The sequence below is a fragment of the Pan troglodytes genome, chromosome 6, assembly GCF_028858775.2.
Source record: "Pan troglodytes isolate AG18354 chromosome 6, NHGRI_mPanTro3-v2.0_pri, whole genome shotgun sequence".
NCBI lineage: Eukaryota > Metazoa > Chordata > Mammalia > Primates > Hominidae > Pan > Pan troglodytes.
In genome coordinates this window covers 81,717,355-81,735,536 of record NC_072404.2, presented here as the reverse complement: position 1 = coordinate 81,735,536, position 18,182 = coordinate 81,717,355, and the positions used below count along the sequence as shown (strand labels likewise).

The following is an 18,182-nucleotide window of genomic DNA, read 5'->3' as shown; positions in this document are numbered from 1 at the left end:
GCCAATTAATAGACCTATAGTGGCCTCTGAGTGTTTAAGTGAAAGGAAGAGTTGCAGGCTGCTCACTTTACATCAAAAGCAGAAATGATGAAGCTTAGTGAGGAAGGCATGTCAGCAGCTGAGGTAGGCTGAAAGCTAGGCTGAACAGGTAGCCAGGTGGAGAATGCGTAGGAAAAGTTCTCGAAGGAAATGAAAACTGCTGCTCCAGTGAACACGCAAATGATAAAGCAAAACAGCTTATTGCTGATAGGAAGAAAGTTTGAATGGTGTGGATAGAAGATCAAACCAGCCACAGCATTCCCTTAAGCCACAGCGTAATCCAGAGTGAGGCCCTAACTCTCTTCAATTCTGTGAAGGCTGAGATGGGTGAGGAAGCTGCAGAAGAAAAATTGGAAGCTAGCAGAGGTTGGCTCATGAGGTTTAAGGAAAGACACAGTCAGCTGGGGCGGGGGCTCACGCCTGTAATCCCAGCACTTTGGGAGGCTGAGGCGGGCAGATCGCCTGAGCTCAGGAGTTCAAGACCACCCTAGGCACCCTGGTGAAACCCCATCTCTTCTAAAATACAAAAAATTAGCCAGGCCTGGTGGCGTGCACCTGTAGTCCCAGCTGCTCTGGAGGCTGAGGTACGAGAATCGCTTGAGCCCAGGAGGCGGAGGTTGCAGTGAGCTGAGATCTCGCCATTGCACTCCAGCCTGGACTCTTGAGATCTGTCTCAAAAGAAAAAAAAAAAAGGAAAGACAGAGTCTCTATAACATAAAAGTGCAAGGTAAAGCAGCAAGTGTTTGATGTAGAAACTGCAGCAAGTTCTTTAGAAGATCTAGCTGAGGTAATTCATGAAGATGGCTACACTCACAAAACCCAATTTTCAACGTAGACAAAACAGCCTTATATTGGAAGATACTCTCTAGGACTTTGCTAGCTAGAGAGAAGTTCATTCCTGGCTTCAAAGCTTCAAAGGACAAGCTGAATTCCTTGTGAGGGGTTAACGCCGCTGGTTACTTTGAAGCCATGTTCATTTACCATTCTGAAAATCCTGGGGTCCTGAAGAGTTACACTAAATCTGCTCTGCCTGTGCTCTATTGATAGAACAGTAAAGCCTGGATGACAGCACATCTCTTGATAGCGTTGTTCACCGAATATTTTAAGCCCACCTTTGAGACCTACTGCTCAGAAAAAAAGATTGCTTTCAAAATATGACTGCTCACAGTCACTCACAGAGTCCTGATGGAGGTGTATAAGGAGATGCTTGCCATTTATTTTTATTTTTTATTTAGTTTTTTTTGAGACAGAGTTTTGCTCTTGTTGCCCATGCTGGAGTGCAATGGCGCGATCTCAGCTCACTGCAACCTCCATGAACCCTGTTGAAATGATAACAAAGGATTTAGAGTATGACATAAACTTAGTTCATAAAGCAATGGCAGGGTTTTGGAGGATTGACTCCAATTTTGAAACAAGTTCTACTGTGGGTGAAATGCTACCAAATAGCCTCACACTACAGAGAGACCTTTCATGAAAGCAAGAGTCAATGTAACTTTTATATGCATTGGGAAACCAAAACATCTGTGTGACTTTACTTTATACGTGTATTATTGTGGTGGTTTGGAAGTGAACCTGCAGATGCTTGTATGCCACTAAGGTCTAAAGTTAAACTTCTGATGTCAGTTTAGATTAAATTGGTGACACATTCAGCAACTTATTAGTGAACAAAAAGTTTTGTTAATTCACGAATTTTAATTCCCAATTGTATTTTTAGTTTGTTTTAAAAACTATCCCCTGCCACTGTATTCCTCCCCCTGTCCCTTACCCCCATGCTGTAATCTTCTAAGCTTTATGTTAGTAACTTATCTTTAAAATGTTGTCATTATTATAATGTTGAGAAATGTTCAAGCATTGATTATGTTTCTTTGTTTCTTTATACTAATAATGCTGTTTTGATTGTGTGTGTATCAGCTGCTGTCTGCCCCACCAACACCATAAGCCTGCCTGCAGCTGTACTTATTCTCCCCTTCCCTGTCCTGCCTGGCTTATGTGGTTCTCCACTGGTTAGAACTAAGCATTAAGGGCGTTGTCCTCAGCTGCAAGCTGTAGTCACTGTCCATCAGTATTCATACTTTGTTTTTATTGCTAATATTTTTTTTTTTTTTTTAAGGAGTCTCGCCCTGTCACCCAGGCTGGAGTGCAGTGGCGTGATCTTGGCTCACTGCAACCTCAGCCTCCCAGGTTCAAGCGATTCTTCTGTCTCAGCCTCCCGAGTAGCTGGGATTACAGGCACACCTGGCTAATTTTTGTATTTTTAGTAGAGATGGGGTTTTGCCATGTTGGCCTGGCTGGTCTCGAACTCCTTACCTCAAGTGATCCACCCACCTTGGCCTCCCAAAGTGCTAGGATTACCGGTGTGAGCCACCGTGACTGGCCTCATTGTTAATAATTTGATCCATGGAGAATGGTTTTTGTATCTAATTCTCCTTCTTCTCTTTTTTTTTGAGACAGAGTCTCACTATCGCCCATGGAGTGCAGTGGTGCGATCTTGGCTCACTGCAACTTCTGCCTCCCAGGTTCAAGCAAGTCTCCTGCCTCAGCCTTTCTAGTAGCTGGGATTACAGGCATGTGTCACTACACCCGGCTAATTTTTTTTTTTTTTTCGAGACGGAGTCTCGCTCTGTCGCCCAGGCTAGAGTGCAGTGGCACGATCTCAGCTTACTGCAAGCTTCGCCTCCCGGGTTCACGCCATTCTCCTGCCTCCGCCTCCCAAGTAGCTGGGACTACAGGCGCCCGCCACCATGCCTGGCTAATTTTTGGTATTTTTTAGTAGAGGTGGGGTTTCACCATGTTGGCCAGACTGATCTTAAACTCCTGACCTCAGGCGATCTGCCCTCCTTGGCCTCCCAAAGTGCTGGGATTACAGGCATGAGCCACTGCACCCGGCCTAATTCTCAAGTACCTCTTACTTGTTTGTGTAAAGTACTTTGCAGATAAGGAGCAATAATGGTCTTCTGGAAGGTAATCAATAGGTTTATGAGGCAATCATAGAAATTCTTCAGGAGAATTCTGAGCGCTTTTCTGGGATTTAGAAAAGCGTTGTTCAGCAGAAAAAAGTATCATGTGAGTCTCTCACATAATTTAAAACTTTCTAGTTAGAACATTAAAGAAAAATAAAGAAAAAAGTGAAATTCATTTTACTGGTAATACTTTAACTTTTTATATCTAAAATATTTCAACATGTAATCAATTTAAAAATTATTAATGGTCCGGGTGTGGTGGCTCATGCCTGTAATCCCAGCACTTTGGGAGGCAGAGGCAGGCGGATCACGAGTTCAGGAGATCGAGACCATCTGGCCAACATGGTGAAACCCTGTCTCTACGAAAAATACAAAAATTAGCTGGGAGTGGTGGCGCGCACCTGTAATCCCAGCTACTCGGGAGGCTGAGGCAGAAGAATCGTTTGAACCTGGGAGGTGGAGATTGCAGTGAGCCAAGATCGTGCCACTGCACTCCAGCCTGGTGACAGAGCAAGACTCCGTCTCTAGAGAAAAAAAAATTATTAATGGGATATTTGTCATACTTTTTTTGTACCAAGTCTTCAAAATCCAGTGTGTATTGTACACTCATGAAACATCTGAATTTGGACCAGCCAAGTTGCAAGTGCCACATGTATCTATTTGTTATCGTGCTAGACTTTGCAAGCCTAGAATTTTTTTGTGTTGATAATCTTCTCATATTTAAATTTGTAACCAATACAAATTTTCTTTTTTAAAGTAGTACAAGGGTACTAGTATGTAGTATTTTTAGCTATGGCTACACTTATTTCAGAGATGGTCACCATTTCATATTACTTTCATTCATCTCATTTAAGTATTTTAGATTTTTATTTGAAAAGTTCCCTTTTAAATCTCCATCTCCCTGCCTTTTATTTTTTATTTTTTTGAGACGGAATCTTGCTCTGTCACCAGGCTGGAGTGCAGTGGTGCAATCTTGGCTCACTGCACCCTCCACCTCCCGGGTTCAAGCGATTCTCCTGCCTCAGCCTCCCAAGTAGCTGAGACTACAGGTGTGTGCCACCATGCCCAGCTAATTTTTGTATTTTTTTGTTTGTTTGTTTTTTTGAGACGGAGTCTCACTCTGTCGCCCAGGCTGGAGTGCAGTGGCGCAATTTCCGCTCTCTGCAAGCTCCACCTCCCGGGCTCACGCCATTCTCTTGCCCCAGCCTCCCGAGTAGCTGGGACCACAGGCGCCCGCCACCACGCCCGGAGAATTTTTTGTATTTTTAGTAGAGACGGAGTTTCACTGTGTTAGCCAGGATGGTCTCGATCTCCTGATCTCGTGATCCACCCGCCTCGGCCTCCCAAAGTGCAGGGATTACAGGCGTGAGCCACCGCGCCCGGCCTAATTTTTGTATTTTTAGTAGAGACGGTGATTTCATCATGTTGACCAGGATGCTCTCAATCTCTTGACCTTGTCATCTGCCAGCCTCAGCCTCCCAAAGTGCTGGGATTACAGGTGTGAGCCACCGCACCTGGCCTTTTTTTTTTTTTTTTAATTTAAGAGACACAGTCTCTATCCATCACCCAGGCTGGAGTGCTGTGGTATGTTCTCGGCCCCATCATAGCTCACTGCAGCCTTAAACTTCTAGACTCAAGCAGCCCTCACTTCAGCCCCCAGACAGCTAGGACTGCAGACATACAACACTATACCTGGCTATTTTCATTTTTTTGCAGAGATGTGTCCTTGTTATGTTGCCAAAGCTGGTCTTGAACTCCTGGGCTCAAGCAGTCCTCCTGCTTCAGCCTCACAAGGTGGTGGAATTACAGGCGTGAGCCCTTGGGCTTGGCCTGTTTTTTGCTTTTATAACAAATCACAAGTGACTTGCTATTTTGTTACAAAATAACAAATCATTGGTTACAATGATTAATAAATGTTAACGGTTAAGAAATAGTTTTTTCCTGTTAGAATACATGATAAAAATAGTTTTCCCTGTTAGGATACAGGAAAACGATTTTTACTAAAAACCAAATATTAAGGTAATGGATATGGACCTTTTTATTATTTTTTTATTTTATTTTATTTATTTTTTTTTTTACAGGTGTTGAAGAAGAAGAAAAAGCTGCAGAGATGCATAAAATGAAATCTACAACCCAGGCAAATCGGATGAGTGTAGATGCTGTAGAAATTGAAACACTCAGAAAAACAGTTGAGGACTATTTCTGCTTTTGCTATGGTAAAAACAATAGACTTAATTTTTCTAAAAGATACATTATATAATTGAGTTTTCTAAAGGGGAGCTTATGTAATTGATTCGAAAATCATATAACACACATTTTCAGTGACTGAATGGATTAGCAATAACCTTACTTTCTTCCACTTCCATTTTGAAGGAACCCAGGAAGAAGTGTGGCCAGTAGAGCTGTTTCTTTCTTTCTGTTTTTTTTTGTTTGAGATGGAGTCTCGCTCTGTCGCCCAGGCTGGAGTGCAGTGGCACGATCTCAGCTCACTGCAATCTCCGCCTCCCAGTTTCAAGTGATTCTCCTGCCTCAGCCCCCTGAGTAACTAGGATTACAGGTGTCCGCCACCATGCCCAGCTAATTTTTGTGTTAAATTTTAGTAGAGATGGGGTTTCACCACATTCGCCAGGCTGGTCTCGAACTCCTGATCTCAGGTGATCCACCCACCTTGGCCTCCCAAAGTGCTGGGATTACAGGTGTGAGCCACCATGCCTGGCCTAGCTGTTTCTTTCTAATAAGCATGCTCATCTCTCTAATTCCATGCAAAGCCACCTTTTCTTACTCTTGTCACATCATAAAACAAAGCTCTTACAAGAAAACAGTCAAAGGAGGAGATTGAGGTTTTACTGCAGGGTCATAGGTGAAAATCAGTTCTCTGGAATGGGATTTTCAGTATGTGTGAGGCTCGCTGCCCAATAGGTTGACAGTATATACTCATTTGTAAATGGGAAGTTTGTATTTACCTGATAAGTTTTCAATGAGAATATTAGCTGAAACATTCCTGGTATTTTATGGTAATAGTTGGATGTGCTGGGCTTCTGTATTCTGAGGCCAAATTGTACCTGAGAATATGCCAGGATGGGACCATCTTCAAGAAAGACAATAGTGCAAGAAACCAACCATTGCTCTCTCTGTGTGTTTTTTAAAGTAAAATATTTTATCTACTTTTCATTTTGGCCCTTTGGATCAGTTTCAGGTTTAGACCTTCTGCTGACATGGGGAGATAGAATGCTGTAGTATTAATTAATTTTGAAATCATATATTATAAAAAATCGTGGATGCCCTTATTAAGCCACAATAAGCTAGCGATGATTTCATTTTGTAATCTTACCATTCATTGAATGATGTTCATCCGCTTTTCATCTCCCCCAGGGAAAGCTTTAGGCAAATCCACAGTGGTACCTGTACCATATGAGAAGATGCTGCGAGACCAGTCGGCTGTGGTAGTGCAGGGGCTTCCGGAAGGTGTTGCCTTTAAACACCCCGAGAACTATGATCTTGCAACCCTGAAATGGATTTTGGAGAACAAAGCAGGGATTTCATTCATCATTAAGAGGTGAAGTGCTTTCTCCCTTTGTACCCATCAACAGTTGATTCGTATAAATTTGAATATTTAGCTTACGTTAATGTATTTTTAAAATTCATATTTAACACAGAAGTCATTTAAATGTATGCTCTACAATAATTTTGCATATTCATACGAAGTTTTGTTTTGTTTTGTTTTAATGCAGACCTTTTTTAGAGCCAAAGAAGCATGTAGGTAAGTAAGTGCTTCGCTTCCTTGATAGCTGGCTGGCCTCCGTTTTGCTAGATTTTCATACACTTTAATGGTTTCTGTTTTATTGTCTTTGAGAATATGATGTCAGACATTTTCGGATGGGCTGTTTAGATGTTTATATAATCCACGAAAGGTTCATTGAGCTAAAAAAGTGGAGACTTGTTTTTTTGTTTTCAGCTCCGCTGCTTGTTTTCTATAGAAGATCATACATCTGCCCTCACTTACCAGAATTATGAGTAGGATTTAATTGACCTAATGTCATCGACTCGGCAAGACGTTGTTGGGCACAGCATTGGGTGGGGAGGGGATACGCAGCTGTGTATCAGCATTACCACTTTTGAGAGCTGTGAGTCTCACGGAAGAGAGAAAAGTCTGTGAAATGAACATGGCAAGAACATTGCATCCCTATGGCAAGAATGGCTCTGAGAAAGTGCTGTGGATGTTATTGGAGGTTGGATTCCTTTATAGTTCAGGAAAGAGTTCATGAGGAAGAGAGCATTTCCATGGGCCCTTGAAGAATGATGCGGATTTCAGCTTCCTTTAGGGAAGTCTAGCCATTTCATTTGAAGGGAAAACAGGATAAAGAGTAGTACCCTTTAGAGCCAGGTTTATTTGAGACTTTCGGAAGCAAATAACCAGTATCATTGGAATACTTTTAAACATGTAACTATGAAAGGAAAAAATTATATATACATAAACATACACATTGTGTTTTCTGTTAACCTTTGTTTTATTCTCATTGTGGTGAAAAGATTAATTTTTTAGCAGCTTTATTGAGGTATAATTGATACACCATAAAATTCACCTGCCTTTTTTTTTTTATTATTATTTTTTGAGACGGAGTCTTTCTCTGTTGCCAAGGCTGGAGTGCAGTGGCGCGATCTTGGCTCACTGCAGCCTCTGCTTGCCAGGTTCAAGTGATTCTGCCTCAGCCTCCCGAGTAGCTGGGATTACAGGCACATGCCACTACGCCCGGCTAATTTTTTGTATTTTTAGTAGAGATGGGGTTTCACCATGTTAGGATGATCTCGAACTCCTGACCTCAAATGATCCACCCGCCCCGGCCTCCCAAAGTGCTGGGATTACAGGCGTGAGCCACTGTGCCCAGCCAAATTCACCTGTCTTAAGTATATAATTCACTAATAGTAGATTTACAATCTTAAAATGTTTTAAGGGGTTTTCACCCATCATCACAGTCTAATTTTGGGATGCTTTCATCGTCCCTGTCTCTGTTATTTCATGAATGTTGTAGAAATGGAATATGTAGTATGTATCCTATTGAAATGAGCTTTTTTCACTGGGCATCACTCACTCGAGGCTCATCGAGCTTGGTAGGTGTATCCGTAGCTTCTTTTTATTGCTGAGCACTAACTATTCTGTGACATGAACATACTGTCTGTTGATCCAGTCATCAGTTTATAGATATTTTGGTTGTTTCCACCTTTGGGTATTGGGAATAATGTTACAGTGAACATACTTGAGCAACGTTTTGTCTGGACATATTCCTTGATATCTCTTGGATATTTACATAGGAGTGCAATTACTAGGAATAGGGTAAATTTACACTGAATTTTTTTTTTTTTTTTAATTGAGACGGAGTCTCTTTCTGTCACCAAGTTGGAGTGCAGTGGCATGATCTCGGCTCACTGCAACCTCTGCCTCGTGGATTCAAGAGATTCACCTGCCTCAGCCTCCTGAGTAGCTGGGATTACAGGCATGCTCCACCACACCCGGCTAATTTTTGTATTTTTAGTAGAGACGAGGTTTCACCATGTTGGCCAGGATGGTCTCAATCTCTTGACCTCATGATCAAGGGAGGCCTCTCAAAGTGCTGAGATTACAGGCGTGAGCCATCGCGCCCTGCTACACTGAAATTTGAAGAAACTGACAAGCTGTTTTCCAAGGTGGCTATACCATGTTATATTCTCACAGTAGGATAGGAGGGTTACCCCCACATTGCTGCCAACTTACTTCTTGATTTTAGCCATTGTAATAGATGTGAAGTGGTATCTAATTTTTTTTTTATTTTTAAAAATTTCTCTAGTGATTGTTGATGTGTTTTTACTTTTCTTTCTTTCTTTCTTTTTTTTTTTTTTTGAGACAGGGTCTCACTCTGTCGCCCAGGCTGGAGTGTAGTGGCACCATCTCAGCTTAGTGCAGCCTCAACCTCCCAGGCTCAAGCAATCCTGCTGCCTCAGCTTCTCAGTAGCTAGGACTACAGGCGTGTGCCACCATACCCAGCTCATTTCTGAACCTTTTTTGGTAGAGACAAGCTCTTGCCGTGTTGGCCAGGCTGGTCTGGAACTCCTGAGCTTAAGTGATCCGCCTGTGTCAGCCTCCCAAAGTGCTGGGATTACAGGCTTGTGTTATCTTCCATTGTGCTTATTGGTCATCCATACATATTTTTTGGAGAAATATCTATTTAGGTCCTTTTCCCATTTAAAAATTGGGTTTGTTTGTCTTTTTATTATTGAGTCTTGTTTTTATATAGTCTTGATATAAGTCTCTAATTGATGATTTGTTAAAAAAAAAATTTTTTTTTTTCTTTTTGCAACGGTGTCACTCTGTTATCCAGGCTGGAGTACAGGATTTGGGAATATTTTCTCCAATTCTAATAAATCTACATTATCCTTATTGTATAACTTGTCTTTTTCCGTTACTTGGTAGTATCCTTTGAGGCACAAACGTTTTAAATTTTGATAAAAATCAGTTTATTCTTTTGTTAACTTGTGCTTTTTTTTTTGAGACAGAGTCTCGCTGTGTCACCCAGGCTGGAGTGCAATGGCATGATCTCAGCTCACTGCAACCTCTGCCTCCCGGGTTCAAGCAATTCTCCTGTCTCAGCCTCCCGAGTAGCTGGGACTACAGGTGCCCGCCACCATGCCCGGATAACTTTAGTATTTTTAGTGGAGACGGGGTTTCACCATATTGGTCAGGCTGGTCTCAAACTCCAGACCTCAGGTGATCCACCTGCCTCAGCCTCCCAAAGTGCTGGGATTATAGGCGTGAGCCACTGCGCCTGGCCCTCACTTAAGCTTTTGACTTCATATTCAAGAAACCATTGCGTAAACCCAAAGGCATGAAGATATGACTTCTGTGTTTTCTTCCACAAGTCTTATAGCTTTAACTCTCACATTTAGATCTATGGTTCATTTTGAGGTCATTTTTGTATATTATACAAGGTAAAGGTATAAATTCATCTTTTTGCACATGGATATCCAATGATTCCAGGACAATTTGCAGAAAAGACCGTCCTTTCCCTCAAGATATCCTTTTCATCTTTGTTGAAAGTCATTTGACTCTTTGTTTATTTCTGGGCTTTCTATGTAGGAGATCATGTTGTGTGAGAATCAAGACAATTTACCACTTTCTTTGCAATCTAAGTGCCTCTTATTTCTTCTTCTTGTTGCTCTGGCTAGAATATAAATGTCACACAGCATTGGTGATAGCAGACATCACCTTGTGATATTAGTAGGAAAGCATTCTGTCTTTGACCATGAAGTATGATGTTAGTGGTAGGATTTTTGTGTAAATCTCTTTTAAGATGGAGAAATATTTATTTATCATGTTTATGTTAAATTTCAGACTTAAAAGTTTTTTTTAAACTTAATTATTATATTTATTTATTTATTTATTTATTTATTTATTTATTTATTTTGAGATGGAGTCTTGCTCTGTCGCCCAGGCTGGAGTGCAGTGGCATGATCTCGGCTCACTACAACCTCTGCCTCCCAGGCTCAAGCAAATCTCCTGCCTCAGCCTTCTGAGTAACTGGGATTACAGGCGCCCGCCACCACACCTGGCTAATTTTTATGTATTTTTTAGCAGAGACGGGGTTTCACCATGTTGGCCAGGCTGGTCTCAAACCCCTGACCTCAAGCAATCTACCCATCTCAGCCTCCCAAAGTGCTGGGATTACAGGTGTGAGCCTCCACGCCCAGCCTCATCTCAGCACTTTGGGAGACCAGAGTGGGAGTCTCCCTTGAGGCCAGGAGTTCGAGATAAGCCTGGGCAACATAGCAAGATCAAATTTCTACAAAAAATAGAAAACAATTAGCTGGGAGTGGTAATGCATGCTTCTGTAGTCCCAGCTACTCAGGAGGCTGAGGTAGGAGGATTGCTTGATCCTCGAGAGTTGGAGGCTGCAGTGAGCTATGATCATGCCATTGCACACCAGCCTGGGCAACAGAGTAAAACCCTGTTTCTAAAAAAAAAAAAAAAAAAAATCTGTTTCATCATTTATGCGTCAGCAGAGTCATATTCTCCATATTCCATCTTACTAGACAAATGGTATGTTTCTGCATTTCTCTCACTGATGAAAATAAGAGCTTTTTCATTCAAGGAGGGTGTGGTTGGGTGAAGGGATGAAAAGCAGTGTTTATTCTGGTGTGATCCAGAGCTGCAAAGCCTAGTTCTACCCCACTAATTCTATATTTAAAGCCTTTAGACATATTATATTTGAAATGTTGAAAAACTAACTCCAATTTTTTTTTTGTATGTAGGTGGTCGTGTGATGGTAACAGATGCTGACAGGTCAATACTATCTCCAGGTGGAAGGTAAAACCTAATTTCATTACTGCTGTTTAACTCCCACACCTCAAAAAGTTTTAGTTGTTAGATAATTGAGATATCAGAATATTAAAAAGGCCTCATGTCACACATCTTAAAGTTTAATAGGCAAGGATATCATTTGGGGATCTTGTGAACATGCCCTCTTTGACTTGGTATTTCTGAATAGTAGAGTTCCTGGGAAAAGCCAGGGGCATTGGTCACACTGTGAATTGGCTTTAGAGTGGTATTTGGAAGTTAATATGCTATTCTGTAGTATTTTATTATACTGTTTTCCCCAAAAGATAGATAGAAATTAAAGTACTAAGTTCAGTTGGTAACTCTTTTTTTTTTTTTTATTTTTGAGATGGAGTTTTGCTCTTTTTGCCCATGCTAGAGTGAAGTGGCGCGATCTCGGCTCACTGCAACCTCTGACCCCCCGCCGGGTTCAAGCGATTCTCCTGCCTCAGCCTCCCAAATAGCAGGGACTACAAGCATGTGCCACCATGCCCAGCTAATTTTTTTGTATTTTTAGTAGAGACGGGGTTTCACCGTGTTGGCCAGGCTGGTCTCGAACTCCTGACCTCGGGTGATCCACCTGCCTCGGCCTCCCAAAGTACTGGGATTACAGGCATGAGCCACCACGCCTGGCCCGATAAGTCTTAATATGCTACTCTGTAGTATTTTATTGTACTTTTTTCCCCAAAAGATAGATAGAAATTAAAGTACTAAGTTCAGTTGATAACTCTTTTTTTTTTGTGGAGACAGAGTCTCCCTCTGTGGCTCAGGCTGGAGTTCAGTGGCATGATCTCAGCTCACTGCAACCTCCGCCTCCCGGGTTCAAGTGATTCAGGTGAGCACCACCACGCCTGGCTAATTTTTGTATTTTTAGTAGAGATGAGGTTTCACCATATTGGCCAGGCTGGTCTTGAACTCCTGACCTCGTGATCTGCCCTCCTCGGCCTCCCAATGTGTTGGGATTACAGGCGTGAGCCACTGTGCCTGGCCCAATAACTCTTATTTATGCAATAAATAAATATGTCAGTTTTAAGCTGAGTCAGGTTTGCACCCACCTTTGAGTCTTTTAAGATCCCTTGGGAGGGATCTTAACACTTTGAGACCCAGAGACTTTGAATGCTGTGGGAATGGCTGTCACCAGCACGTGGCTTGATCAGGGCTTTCTTCTCCTTGCAGTTGTGGCCCCATCAAAGTGAAAACTGAACCCACAGAAGATTCTGGTATGTACTAGCACTTTTAGAATCAATGGTGAAATTAAGGAAGACTTTTCCTTAGTGTAGAAGTTTATAGTTTGACTCAATTATTGTTTTGTTTTGATAAGAAAGAGGCAGTCACTACTAATGTATTCCAACTGTGACACTATTTGTTAATGTTATCACATTAAGACCCAGAAAGGTAATTTGCTCAGTAAATGGTAGGCAGAGTTCTTTGCCAGTTACATATGTTTGTAGATAAAATGTATTTTTTTTCCCGTTGTACAGACATATAATGTAAGAGGTCAGCTGTTCTATAGTGCTTTTTACAAAAATCAATAGAATGCCCCCTTCATCTCCTCCTTCCCTCGCTGCACTCCTGTTTTCCACTCTCCAAGGAGACCATTTTCAATTCTCAAATAAAATTGCTATTTAATTCCTTATTTATTTATTTATTTTTTGAGATGGAGTCTTGCTTTATCACCCAGACTGAAGTGCAGTGGCACGACCTCGGCTCACTGCAACCTCTGCCTCTGGGTTCAAGCGATTCTCCCACCTCAGCCTCCCAAGTAGCTGGGATTACAGGCATACGCCATCATACACGACTAATTTTTGTATTTTTAGTAGCGACGGGGTTTCGCCAGGTTGGCCTGGCTGGTCTTGAACTCCTGACCTCAAGTGATCCTCCTGCCTCAGCCTTCCAAAGTCCTAGGATTACAGGCATAAGCCACCGCGCCCGGCCCCCGTTTATAATTCTGTTCTGTCCTAGAACCGTGGCACCCAGATGTTCTCAGCATATGTATTTATTTCATCATTTCCCAGTGTTATCCTGTGTCCTAGTGCCACTGTCAAGCCTCCCGCTGCTCGGCCCTGTGCCCCTTATTCACACGGGACACTCCTTAGTGGGCTGTCACCGCCCTGCCTGCCCCCTCATCTCCCTCTGTCTGCCCAGGCCCTCGGCAGCTTCCCCAGCCCCTTCCCCGGCCCTTCGTCAGCCTTCTCATTCTGCCATGCTTCCTGGGCAGCCACCTGCCCCGCTTCACCCCATCTAAGGGCATCTCGAATGAGTTGTTGGGGAGGAGGGTAGGGCCGCGTTAACGTGTGTGTGCGTGCATGTGAATGAGAGCTTTTATGTATGTAAGTGTATTTTGGGAGAGCTGCAAGAAAGTGTTGAATTATCCTTTTTTGGAAAAGGTATTTGAGTCTTTTACACTGTTTGCTGGTTTTACAGAAGGTTTTTCTTTTTTCTTTATTTTCACTCCATAGGAAATCTCAAATTTTTGTGTGGTTTTCAGTAGATTGTGCCAAAAAAAATCATCATTTTGCAAATGTTTCCCCTTAATTCATATATTCATCTCCTGAATATTTAGTTTGCTTCTAAAAAGAAACATGCTGAATTCAGAAACCCCATGTGTTTAATCGAATTCTTTCAACTGTCTTTATGTACACATCAGCATCATTATAGGTTTTTTTTTTTCTCTTTTACACTTTGCATCTTTGTATTCTTAATTTATCCTGCAAATAAGATTTACATTTATAGCCAGGGTGCAGCCAGGAGACAGAAACCATATCAGTTATTGGAACAGAGAAAATTTAATGTAAAGATTGTTGGCCGGGTGCGGTTGCTCACACCTGTAATCCCAGCACTTTGGGAGGCTGAGGCGAGTGGATCACCTGAGGTCAGGAGTTGGAGACCAGCCTGGCCAACATGGTGAAACCCAGTCTCTACTAAAAATACAAAAAAAATTAGCTGGGCATGGTGGTGGGCGCCTGTAATCCCAGCTACTCAAGAGGCTGAGGGAGGAGAATCGTTTGAACTCAGGAGGTAGTAGAGGTTGCATTGAGTCAAGATCGTGCCATTGCACTCCAGCCTGGGCAACAAGAGTGAAACTCCATCTCAAAACAAAACAAACAAAAAAAGATTGTTAACTGGTTATAAAGTTGTTAACTTTGTAACCTTAAGGAGAATACTAAGGTTTTTTTTAAGGAACAATTCTAGGCAGTGGCTGCCACCCCATCAGCTTTCCATCTGACTTCTGAGGTGGGGTAGTGTTTGGCTGATGCTGGTGGCTGAGGGGCATGGTGAGGCTGCTTCTGGTAGTGTTGGAGACATTGCCAACCGGGCACAGCTGTTGTGATGGGAGGGCCTGCTTTGGCCAGGCTGAACGAGGGTACCAAGGAGTGACCTTTTTGGGATGAGAATGCAGACAAGAAGCCAAAAGGAAGGCCCAGATCTCTTCTCCTCCTCTAGCCTTTCTCTCTGTAGTGTATCCTTGTGGCAGAGACTCACATGGAGCCAGCTGCTATGCAGAGCTCAAACTTCAGCAGAAACCCAGAGGATGGGTTTGCAACTGAGAGACATCAGTTTTGTGGGTGGCCCAGGCTGTTCTCTTTGGCTGCTCAGCATATATACACACCCTTCCCTGCACATTTGACCTTCTGTACAACAACGAGACAACTGTTCCATCTAAAGAGATGCAACTTTACTTCCTACAAAGAAATCCATTTTTACCCTCTCCTCAAAATGGGGAGACACAGTGTTCCAGCAGTCACACCCATCGCTGGGAGACTGACTGAAAATCCAGTCGCGAGCTATGTTACCTGCTCTTTAAATGCAGTGCAAACCTATTTGAGTAATCTCTAGTCTAATGGACAAATGGAAAGGAAACTTCCAGCCAAACTATTGTGAAATACTACCACACAGAAGAGAATAGTTAGTATATGCAAGCATATAATCTTCACACAAACACATTTGTAACAGACAAGGAAGAGAATAGGCATAGTCGCCACAGTCTACGTTTCTGCAGCTTACCAGACTTTTTTTTGGATTTACCTTTTTATGTTTATTTATTTATATTTTTTGAGACAAGGTCTCACTCTCTCGTCCAGACTGGAGTGCAGTCGTGCGATCTCGGCTCACCACAACCTCCGTGTCTCAGATTCAAGCGATTCTCCCACCTCAGCCTCCCGAGCAGCTGGGATTACAGACGTGTGCCACCCAGCCCATTTTTGTATTATTCATTTATTTATTTTAGTAGAGACGGGGTTTAACCATGTTGACCAGGCTGGTCTTGAACTCCTGACCTCAGGTAATCATCCGCCTCAGCCTCCCAAAGTGCTGGGATTATAGGCATTAGCCTCTGCACCCAGCCAGTATGTGTAAGGTTCTTTAGCCAATTGGAGTGACCCAAATTTTTATTCCTGAAGGGTCTGAATCCCCAGTGGATAAGCCTTTTTTGTTAGCTGTAATGCTGTGATTTTCTTTCTTTCTTTTTTTTTTTTTTTTTTGAGACGTAGTCTTGCTGTGTCGCCCAGGCTGGAGTGTAGTGGTACCATCTCCGCTCACTGCAACTTCCACCTCTTGGGTTCAGGTGATCTTTGTGCCTCAGCCTCTCGGGTAGCTGGGATTACAGGTGCGTGCCACCACTCCCGGCTAATTTTTGTATTTTTAGTAGAGACGAGGTTTCACCATGTTGGCCAGGCTGGTCTCGAACTCCTGACCTCAGGTGATTCGCCCGCCTGGACCTCCCAAAGTGCTGGGATTACAGGCACGAGCCACCGCACCTGGCTGTTAGCTGTAATTTTCTATTAACTTTTACTGATGGACATGAAAGTGCTAAGCTAGCCCAGAGAGTTGCAAAGGTCTCAGATGCAGTGTTCTCTGCCACCACTGTGTAGCAGCAAAACACTTTCCCCTTGGTGATTGAAGGCAATGGAGTAACTCCTTTTTTTGCTTGTTGCTTCAGGTTTGCATACCCTTTGTATATCAATTTAACTCTCTTTGAGCTCTTTCTCTAGAGTTGAAAATATTCTTTACAAAGTTGCCCAAGTCAGAGCTCACGATTTCGTTTGTGTTAGGGTTGGTATGACTGTGGTTGAATATCTCAGCCTGAAATGTGTATGTGCACCCATGCATTGTTCATTTCTTTTTCTTTTTTTTTGAGAGGGAGTCTCGCCGTGTCACCCAGGCTGGAGTGCAGTGGCACAATTTTGGCCCTTCCCAAAGTCAACTTTTTAATAACATCGATTGCTTTTGCCTATTTTGACCTTCATATGAGTGGAATTACACAACATGTACTCTTTTGTATCTAGCCACAAAGGTCTGCTTCAAATCATCTGTCCTAATTGTGGGCAAAGCTTTATGCAGAAAGGTGTGCTTTGTACCCTTACACAAATCCCTGTAATAAAAGGGATGTATTAGGCGGAAAAAAACCAATGTATCTCATTATTGAAATTGTTGACCATTATGCTATCTCTCCTTTGGAATACTGAGTTATTAAAACTGATGTTTATAAGTGTGTTTCAATGGTTTATAAAAGTATTTTTAATATTAAGTGAAAAGGGAGTGTGGTAAAATTTTCTTTGATTCTAAAGATAAGAATTTGCTGGAGAAAAGAGCAGCACATAATTGCAGAATATTAATAAATGGTTAAAACTTTGCATTGGCTGGGATTATAGGTGATTTTTTACCTTCTGCTACCTAGCAAACTTTTGTCTTTTCAAAGACGTAAAGTCTTTACTTAAAATAAATATGCATTGCTGTATTTATAGGGAGGGCAGAGAGGATTTCCCTACACAATCTAGCTGAAAGTTCTCACATGCAATCATATCATTGCATTTGCTTTTCTAGGCATTTCCCTGGAAATGGCAGCTGTGACAGTAAAGGAAGAATCAGAAGATCCTGATTATTATCAGTATAACATTCAAGGTAATTTGAATTAATGCAATTTTTCTTTCTAAAAATTATTCGTGGTTAAAATTAAAATTTGCTCATCAATTGCTTTAATTTCTTAAATAATATTTTATTGATCAGTTCTTGATTGACATATATATTTGTAATTCAGTCCCAGGGATAAAACATTTAAAAATGGGGCTAAAATATCAACTCAGACAATCCAGAGGGGATATGTAAAATAGCCATTTGTGTTCTTAAAAGGATGAGCAAAAGTTGTGGCACAATTTAGAATTCAATCCCAGGTTCTAGTGTTGCAAAATAAAACCTATTAGGCAAATGCAGATATTGTCAGCTTAATTTTTTCTCACTGCATAATTATAGTATATTAAACACTTAAAGTAAAAAATCTGGCTAGCTTTGCCATGTACATATCTAATACACCATCTTCATTGCATCCAAGATAATGAAATATCTATAACCCCAAAAGTTGCCTGTGTCCCCTTGTTATTCATTGCCCTGCCCAGTATTCAGGCAACACGGATCTGTTTTCTGTTTTAGGTTAGTTTGCATTTTCTATAAAGTCTTATGAATGAAATAATAAAATGTGGACTATTTTCATGGGCCGGGGAGCAGTGTGGCTTCTTTCATTTCAAATGATTGTTTTGAAATTGATCCACAGCGTTGCATGTATCAGTAGTAGATTCCATTTGATTGTTGATTTGTATTCTATTGTATGCCTGAGTCAAAATTTATTCATCTCTTTGTCTGTTGATAGCCATTTGGGTTCTTCCAGTTTGGGGCCATTACAAATAGAGGTACTATGAACATTGTGTAGAGGCTTTTGTGTGGACATAGGCCTTCATTTCTCTCTTTTTTTTTTTTTTTTTTGAGACAGAGTCTCACTCTGTTGCCCAGGCTGGAGTGCAGTGGCGCGATCTTGGCTCACTGCAACCTCCACCTCCCAGGTTGAG

At 41.9% G+C, this 18,182-nt stretch overlaps 1 protein-coding gene and 1 long non-coding RNA gene across 20 annotated transcripts in view; one reads left to right on the top strand and one right to left on the bottom strand.

Moving 5' to 3' along the window:
- The window catches only part of GTF2I (general transcription factor IIi), a 113,915-nt gene that overhangs the window by 47,169 nt on the left and 48,564 nt on the right, over nt 1-18,182 (top strand). For all 19 annotated transcript variants that reach the window (XM_063814482.1, XM_063814487.1, XM_063814484.1 and 16 more), the window contains 6 exons: nt 5,081-5,215; nt 6,372-6,555; nt 6,731-6,759; nt 11,280-11,334; nt 12,520-12,563; nt 17,167-17,244. In XM_063814482.1, coding sequence (XP_063670552.1) covers nt 5,081-5,215; nt 6,372-6,555; nt 6,731-6,759; nt 11,280-11,334; nt 12,520-12,563; nt 17,167-17,244 — 525 coding nt within the window. The remainder of the gene's footprint in view (nt 1-5,080; nt 5,216-6,371; nt 6,556-6,730; nt 6,760-11,279; nt 11,335-12,519; nt 12,564-17,166; nt 17,245-18,182) is intronic.
- LOC129135511 (uncharacterized) lies at nt 1,247-6,419 on the bottom strand. The gene is made up of 2 exons (XR_008536410.1): nt 6,331-6,419; nt 1,247-1,358 (listed from the first exon to the last, which is right to left on the bottom strand). It is a non-coding gene; the product is annotated as an uncharacterized LOC129135511 (long non-coding RNA).